The 9,159-nt window shown below is 40.1% G+C and overlaps 1 protein-coding gene across 4 annotated transcripts in view; it reads left to right on the top strand.

Annotated features, from left to right (window-relative positions):
* Nucleotides 1–864: 864 nt before the first annotated feature.
* tp53bp2a (tumor protein p53 binding protein, 2a) overlaps nt 865–9,159 on the top strand; it is a 34,701-nt gene continuing 26,406 nt past the window's right edge. For all 4 annotated transcript variants that reach the window (XM_074645903.1, XM_074645901.1, XM_074645902.1 and 1 more), the window contains exons 1-2: nt 865–996; nt 1,294–1,451. In XM_074645903.1, coding sequence (XP_074502004.1) covers nt 1,425–1,451 — 27 coding nt within the window. In that variant the 5' untranslated portion in view covers nt 865–996; nt 1,294–1,424. The remainder of the gene's footprint in view (nt 997–1,293; nt 1,452–9,159) is intronic.

The raw sequence follows: 9,159 nt of genomic DNA, 5'->3' as shown, positions 1-9,159 counted from the left end.
AAAATTATGATATTCTGGAAATTATAAGGTTTAGTATAATTATATTGAATAATTTAAGTGATATTCAAGATTCAAGATTCAAGATTCAAGAGTTTTATTTGCCATTTGCACCTAAGTACATTGGAATTCTGAGCAGTTTACACCGAGTCAGCTTTAAGAAAAGAAAAAAGGTAGAAAAGGCACAATGTAATTACAGTACAAAATAAGTATCACATTCAGGTGACTTTATTTGTACCCGTAGGTAGATTTGTTTTGCAGCAAAAATAGAGGATGACATCCATATTGACAATAAGGTAGAGTTAAGACAAGAGACAGACATACCAAAAACATGACAAGGAGTACTCAAAGGCTTACTGGGATCAGGACCCAGCAAAAAGAAGGCCACAAGGACAATATAAATAAAAAAAACACTGAAATATCAGGACAAAAAAGACACAATAAATGAGAAAAGGGATAAACTTTCCATAAATATGTGCAAAAGCCATAAATATGTGCAAAAGCTGCTAGGACTTATTTAAATGAACAATTGCAGCTGGAACAAAGCTGTTCCTGTAGCGCTTTGTTCTAGACCTTGGGACATTCAACTCAACACAATAAATAAATAAATTATCAAAATATAAAACGCCCTCAGTGTAGTCAATAAATAAACTAAACTACCCTCTGCATATATATATTGATATATGTGCACACGTACTAATCATAGGTCAAAACAGCGCTAAATTTGGCTGAATTATAAAAAGGCAGAAGTGGTACAATGAAGAGCCGTTTGGGAGCCGAAAGAGCCGGCTCTTCTTGGTGAGCTGAGCCAAATGACCTGGCTCACTAAAAAGAGCCGGACTTCCCATCACTGGTTCTCTGCTCCTGAAGGGGGCGGAGCCTGAATTCCTATCTGGAGCGAGCTTCCTCCCTCTCTACGTCACTCTGGGAGAGGCTGCGAGCTGCCGAGCAACGCTGTCAGTCAACGGACCTTCAGGCTGATCACCTCGGCGTCCTCCGGTGAGCAACACCTAAAGAAACGTCAAACAATACCCGCTTACATTTATAAACTGGTTTAATTGTAGTCTACTCGTAAAACAGGGAAGTTTTTAGTGTTGCCTCTCGCTCTTAAGGAGCCGTGTGAAAGTTATCTGCTCACAACAACTCCAAGGGAAACTTTAGTGTGGTGGTGAAGTTAGGCCTTGTTATGTGTTGCAACAGGTCCTCCACACGGACACTACTAACGTTACTGTGTTATGTACATGTTGGTTGGATACCTGAAGTAACGCTTTGCTTTGCTGTGTGTTTTTAACGCAGGACGGGACCCTTAAAGCAGGAGAAAGTAGGCTTTCCCATCGCGGGTGTTTAAGTCTCTGTGGATTATAAAGTGATCGCCGCTCTCGTCGCCGCTGCTTCAGTGGAGGATTCATGCTGTGTTGGTGAGCTAAATGCGGTACGAAGCTAAGATGATGCCGGTGAGTTTGCACCTTTATTTACTCTGCTACAAGTTTCAACGTTGTCCTGTGTCTTAATATTTCGACATTATATCACCGCATTGTTCCCACTGTGAGTTACCTGGACGTTTAAATAGACAAGTTGATGCGGTTGCTAGTTTGTGTGTCTACTGTTGTCAAGTTGATTAGCTGTGACAGCTGTGTGCGTGTGTGTGCTTAAAGCTATGTCATTTGTTTGTTTTCTGGGATATTAGTCCACACACATATATTATGTAACCAGTCATAAGTCCCCTGCGTCAAAATGCCTTGTTAATGTCTCTATCCAGTCTTGGGACAGTTGACATTTACCTGACAAGCTGGTCATTAACTTAACTGTAGATGCATTTATTGTCAGTTTGCACTGAAATTGAATGAATGAATGAAAGACTTTAGTTCGAAAATAAAATAAATAAAAACAGATACAAAATAATAACAAACAAAACAAGAGTAATAGTGTCCGAAAAGGAGTGGGTAGAAGTAAAACTTATATTTCCCTACCCCTTTCTCACTTCTCCTCTATTAACTCATATATCATAAAATGATATGATAATGATATTAAATTCAATATAAATTAATTTGCATCCATAGGCAGCTCAGTTTGAGAAAAAAGTACACAAACAATAGACATACTGTTCCCATAGACAGACAGACAAGTTAGACCCATCAGACAAAAAAAACCCAAAACACATCACAATTATTCATACATAACCCATTACAAAATGACCATCTGTCCTCTGGATTTACATGTCTTTAGCAGCACATTAATTATTATTTAGCAACAAGATGGACTGATGGACAAAAGCTTTCTTTAGCCTCATGTTGTTAAATGTAGGGACTCTGAATCGCCTCTTGGAGGGCAGAAGTTGATATTCCCCATTTAAAACATGTAAGCTGGTCATTAACTTAACTGTAGATGCATTTATTGTTACGCTCTGTTAGTATTATAGCCTACACACATCCATCCTGCTCACAACACACACAGCAAAAGCAGGAGGCACCTGCCAAGTCTGGATGGCACTACGCTAACCTCAGCTCTGGACTCCTGCCATGTCATCACCATCATCACCATCCTCATCATCATCAGGGGTCTATTGCTTCTGCTGCAGTGAAAGCCTCTATCTCTCAGCACTTCTTTGATGTATGGAGAGAGGGCAGCAAACAGTAGTCTGCCTGTATTGGCTCACTGTAGTGAAATAACCTTCCCGACAAATAGAAATACTACTATCTTTTTTTAATAATGCAGTTTTACTTCTCTGTTGTGACTTTGCCTGCTTGCTGGTAAAAGAGCAAAGCTCAAAGAAGTGATTTCTGAATTGGTAACTAGTAAGCATTTAACCCAGCTAAAATTAATTTGTCTAGAATTTATTTACCTGAAAATGTCATGGCAAATAGGGTAGGGCTGGGCGATATGGAGAAAATCAAATATCACGTTTTGTTTTTTTTACCATACAGCTTGATATCACTATTGAAATTATATTGTAGGGTTGACTATTAAAGAAAAAAAGTTTACACGATGAGATTTTAGATGAATAATCATCAGTGATGTGGATATAATGACTAAGTGGGAAAAGACAAATAAAAGAAGAGCTAGGACAGAGAATTACATCACTTTACTGTAAAGAAGCCTTTTAAACCAGGAAAAGACAACACTTATGCATATTATGATATTCAAAATCTAAGACAATATCTAGTCTCGTATCACAATATCGATATAATATTGATATATTGCCCAGCCCTAAAGTAGGGTCGCAACCGACAAATACTTTCATTATAAATTTGCCAATATATTTATTTGGATTAATCGTTTATTCAATGAAATGCCATAAAGTAATGAAAATGTGCCCTTCACAATTTCCCAGAGCTCAAGGTGACGTATTTATATTGCTCGCTTTGTTGTACAAACATAAAGATATTCACTTGACAATAATATAAAACAGAGAAAAACAGAAACAAATGTAGAAACTGGAACTAGGACTGCAGCTAACGATTATTTTCATGGTCGATTAATCTGCTGATTATTTCCTCGATTAGTGGTTCGGTCTATAAAATGTCGGAAAATGGTGAAAAATGTCGATCAATGTTTCCCACAGCCCAAGATGACGTCCTTAAATGTCATGTTTCAACTCAAAGATATTCAGTTTACTGTCAGAGGAGTAAAGAAACCAGAAAATATTCACATTTAAGAAGCTGGAATCACAGAATTTAGACTTTTTTTTCTTAAAACATTACTCAAACCGATTATTTTTTATTACCAATTGATTATCAAAATAGTTTGCAGTTCGTTCAGTAGTTGACAACCAATCGATTAATAGATCAATTGTTGCAGCTCTAGCTGGAACCAGAGTATGGTTGGCATTTCATCTTGGTAACTGACTTAAATAATTAATCTGTTGTTGAAATAGTGGAAATAATAACAATGATAATACTCTGTTTATCGGCTAATAGCTTAATAAAGTATTTGTTTCAAAACGAATACCGGCTCAGCACTAATTGCCAGGATGTTTAGTTTATAGAGGAAAGGACGGTCATTATTCTGAATGTTAACACTAGTATTTGGTGTTTTTGTCTCAACTTCTCTGGTTAATTTCTGGACCATTCTGTCTGGTGAACAAATATGTTACATCACACGCTTTGCAACACACAGGTACACTTTATTTAATAATAACAAGGTCAGCAACTAATGAACAATCCAGTGTAAGCCTCTGCTCGGTTTCTACTAATCATACCCGTCTCTGCTCAGACCTGTGCTTCCAGTAAAACAGCTTGATCAGTGAATTAATCATCTTAGCTGTGGAGACAGAATCGTATTTGGATGACTCCTGTCTGGTGCATGACCTCAGTCTGCTGCTGGCACATGGTCATTTGTTATCACCAAGCTCCGTTCTTGTGGGCGCCACTATAAAATGTCACCCTTGCATGTTTTCATTCAAGATCTGTTTCTTTATAGGCCACACGAGACCTTGGTAAATGCCCCCTTTTACTCCAATCCTGTCACCCGAGAATATATCTGTGTGTGTGTGTGTTTGAATGAGATACAGCTTCTGGCGTTCGCCTGATAACCACAAAATGGCCTCTATATAGCCATGTCTGATGTGAGGTATTGTCTTGGAAATTACACCCATAGCCCATGACCCTGCTTGTACAGGCCAGGGGCTCGGGGGTAGTGAGAATGTAGTGTCGTAATTACTGGCTGGGATGGTAAATAAGGGGTCACTGTTTCCTGAACACAATGAGCTGCAGGGACTCTTTAACAGCGCGTTGTTTAGAGCACATTGTGTATGTGAGCCTGTGTTGTGGCAGCACCCTGATAAGGGATACTCACCCATTATTGAACCATAGGTATAACTCATTTGCCCCTGATTTGCTGTTATCTCTACTTAAACCAGGCTTTGTTCTGCAGACACTTATTATTAATGCCACATTTAGGCTTGAAGCCTCTGCTGATTTATTAGCTCATATTTCATTGTTGTGTATTTTTTGTCAAGATGAATTATGTATTCAATAGGCTACCCTGGCAACATAAAAACACAGAAACCAAAACCTGTTAACATCAGTCGGGGAAAAGTTTCTGCAAGATTTCAAATGTTGCAGGCACATATCACTTCCTCATTCCTCTCCCATGACAGGAGTTGCTTGCTGTGTAGATTTTTCAAGCAGATACTCTTTTTTGTTGTACGCTCTGCATTATTTAGTTTTGCATTCTTTGACCACACACATTTGTACAATGTCTCAGTTTCACCGCAACAAATGTCGCTGCCGCTAGGCTTTGTGGCGGTGTTCTGATGGTGGGAAAACGTGATGATGTTCTGGGAAGCCTGATTTTGCTGTGTGTGTCAACAGAAACCCGAGAAGGCTTTCTCTGTGGGCACCACGGGCTTTGTGTTTAGTCTGTGGGAGAGTACTTGGTGGTTATGTAAGCAGCGTCATCAGTGATAGCCAAGGACTTTCAAGAGCAGTGTTTTGACTTTTATTTGATGAAGAAGAAGAAGAGTTATCGTGTCTGTAACCAAAAAGATTGGTGTAAAAAAATACAGTCTTGACACTTTGCTCCCAACACAGCAAGCTTTTTATCTCTGTATTGTCTTCATAGCACTGAGTACTATAACATATTGTACACTAAGCCAAATTGCCCTGAGGGCAGAACAAAGAATATTTGCTGAGACAATCGATATTTTAAGTAATTTTCTTGGATACACACTGTCAGACTGTGCAGCGCACTAATGCCACACATTAGCATCACATTAGCCTGGTTTCTGAGAGGAGGCACACCCGAGTCACCTGAGCAGGTATCGACTTACCTACCATGGACTATTGAGTGACTCCCATCTGTGAGGAATCCAGGTGAAAAGCAGAATTGCACATTAAAGTGGTACCACTCCAGAAAGGCCTCTTTTCAAGCAGAGAGGACATTGTGACAGCATTGTTTAAGGTTGAAACACTGGTCCAGCCATGGGGAACAGGGAGGCCATGGTTCAGAAATGTACCCAGGGTGGTCTGGGAATCAGCCTTCTAGGAAACATGTGGCCCCTTTCCACTAAATAGTCCCAGGAACTAAAGCCCTGTTTCAAGCGCAGGAACTTTCCCCCGGAACTAAGAACCTTTTGAGGAACTCATTGCGTTTTCGACCGCAGGGACCAGGGTCTAAATTAATGTTCAGGGACATTTTATGGGGCCTTTTTACCGCCCAAAAAGGCCCTGATTGGAGGGTAGTACTTTCTGAAAGTACCGGAACTTTTGAGATGGAGTTTGCAGGGATGACCGTCACTGACTGGTAAAAAACACACACACACACACACACACACACACACACACACACACACACACACACACACACACACACACAGAGCACTGCTGCTTCATCAGCTTCAACTCGTGTAATGCTTCATTCATTAACAAGGTAGTACAGGTGATTTACTGTGGAGACAGATGCTCTTAGTTTCATTTTCCTCTGCTGCATTTCATTCATTACATCAAACGTGCATCAGTAAATACTATGCAGGAGTAAATATCGTCCCAATGAGACAAAACCTAAGGCAGAGTGTGTTTACCTTGCTTTTTCATACGTCAGCGGACTAATTCGCCTAATCTTCGAAGACCTTTAGATCACGGTGAAAACACAGACAGCAGTGGGCTGAAGGAACCATTTCGTTCCTTGAAAAGTAGTTCCAGGGACTAAAAGTCACAGGAACTTTTGGTGAAAACCCAGCTTAAGGTAAAGCAGGAACTAAGTCAGGAATCAAAAGTTGCTTCTCTGCGATCCTGTTTGCACTTGGACCACATCTGAAGAGCCCTGAAGATAATGGTAAATTAGATTGATAACAGAAAGAAGAGCTTTTTTGGAGACAGTTTTTTGCATATAGCGAGACAACAATACATTTCTTACATAGTTCTTTAAAATTTACTGCTGTGCGACTGATGTTTGAACGGATGTTCTTCTGGTTTGTTTAAATGTCAAACCTTTTAATAATTTGTAATCCAAATATTGATACTACTGGAAACCAGTACTTGCTGCTCTGTGAGTTATACCTCTGGCCCAGGGACTTCTGTGGGGACAGTAACAATTGCCCAGGAACTAAATTTAGACCCTGGTTTCTCTGGACAAAAAGTGGCAAATGTTCCTGAGTCTCAAAAAAAGGTTGCTGGAAAAACTTCCTGCATTGGAAAAGGGTTTTGTACTCTGCCTCCTCCAATCACCCACTCTGCTGCTTCGCCAAAGTCTCTTTTGCATATGGCAGATTAAACACCACAAACACATCATTCAGTGGGCATTTTTTTAGGAAGCCAATTAGTGTGTCTGCCACATTTTGAATCGCTTGGCTTTTACTTTCCCTCATGAGATAAGTGTTGATTAAAGATAGTTTTGCATACAGTAAATTACCATGCAACAGTCTAGCCGACAGACTATTTATATAGCACTTTTAGGTAATTTAAGTCTGTGTGTATGATCTGTAACAGCCTCCAGTTTGCTGTGGCCTTGTTACTCTGAATTACTTCACCCAGCTGTCAAGAAGACTTTGGGGGGGAAGGATACATCCTCTCCCTTCTACATCATTTTGACTGCCATTTCCCTTATCTCTCAGATAAGCACAAGTTGAAGGAATGCTCTCATCATGTAGGAATGGAGGACTACTGCGAGAGCGCAGATCATAAAGTGATAGGCTAAGTACTGCAGTGCAGACAGAGAGAAGAGGTTGTCCTGATCGAAGAGTCACAGCCCGCTGCAGCTTCAGCTTGTAAAAGCTGCTTGTTTTTTTTTCTAAATGTTGCAGCTGAATGAGGCTACTGTGCCTTCTGATTCTGCCCGCGTTCCCCTGTTTGTCACCCCTGACCTTTTCTCCCCTCGCCCCCTCAACCCCCCTCCCTAAAATGCAGTATAGAGAAAGTGAGAGAGAGAGTGAAAGAGAGATGAAGAGGAATAATGCATAAAGCCATTAGGGAGTTTTCTGCTGCCTCGCCTTTTTGAAGGACTGCTATGCTGGAACTGTGTCAACTCTTGAAGCTGTGGCGGGGAGAACGGTGAAGACGATGCTGCAGTGTCTTACAAACCTGCTGTAATCACATTCAGAGGTGACTCCCTCAACAAGACCTGGTTGACTCATTTGCTTACCACAGCAATACGTGTAATTGAAAGTGTGTGTGTGGACAGAAGGTCCAGCAGCCTCTTAGGTGAGACCCCCTCAGGCACGGTCAAAGATATAGCCCCGGTTATCTTCTCCTGCTGTCACCCTGCCTCTCACTATCCACATTCCAGTTGTCCCATTTCTCGCATAGGCATTAGATCAGATGTTGTGTATATGTTGTAGTCAATCCCAGTGTGTTCTATCAAGCCTGTCTGACACTGTCTCATTTGATCCGACTACATCCATTCTCCTCTAAGGCAGGAGTACAGTCAGAACTTGCTTTACTATTTATAAAATGTATATAAAGTTGTACTACTGTAACTTCATTGGTGTGTTTTGCACGATATTCATTAACACACTCTCGGATATTGATCTCTTTTATCTTTGGAACAAGTTTAATATGAAATTGTTGTTCCCTTGTGAATCTAACACACACTGAAATGATTTAGCTTGTTTATAGTATGTGGTCTTCACCTAAGCAAAGTTCTACCTACTAAGAAATTAACATAATTGATGAATATTTCTCACTCTTTTATCAGCAGGAGGTTGAAATCAGGTCAACCTGGGACCGTAGCGACACAGTACGATATGCATGGGTTATGTTAGACTCATGCAACACTATGACAAGCTTAAAATATATTTAATTCTACTTACTACAGAGCAAGGTAACCTTTTTGTTCCCCTCACACTCAAGCGTGAAGTATGAAGGGCAAACGGCAGGCTTCTTCACAACCTCCCAAAACAGATTATTGCGTTGAAATAGTGCTGGAACGGTTACTCCATCAGTGGATTGACAGAAAATGAATAATTCTGACAACTGAGTAATAACTTCAAGTTATTTCTCGAGTAAAAATATCAAACTTTTTGTGGTTCTGATTTAGGAGTATTTCCCCTATTTTGTACGATATAAAATGTACTATATTTGGGTATGTTGACTCTTAGTTAGATTAAAAAAGCATTAATTTTGGGCTCCTAGTCAAGTCAGTTTTATTTGTATAGCCCACTATCACAGTCACAAATTTGCCTCAGGGGGCTTTATAATCTGTACAGGATACGACACCCTCTCACTT

This window comes from Sebastes fasciatus, chromosome 9, assembly GCF_043250625.1.
Source record: "Sebastes fasciatus isolate fSebFas1 chromosome 9, fSebFas1.pri, whole genome shotgun sequence".
NCBI classification, from domain to species: domain Eukaryota; kingdom Metazoa; phylum Chordata; class Actinopteri; order Perciformes; family Sebastidae; genus Sebastes; species Sebastes fasciatus.
Note: the sequence above shows the minus strand (reverse complement) of the source record. Positions and strands in the feature narration are given on the sequence as shown.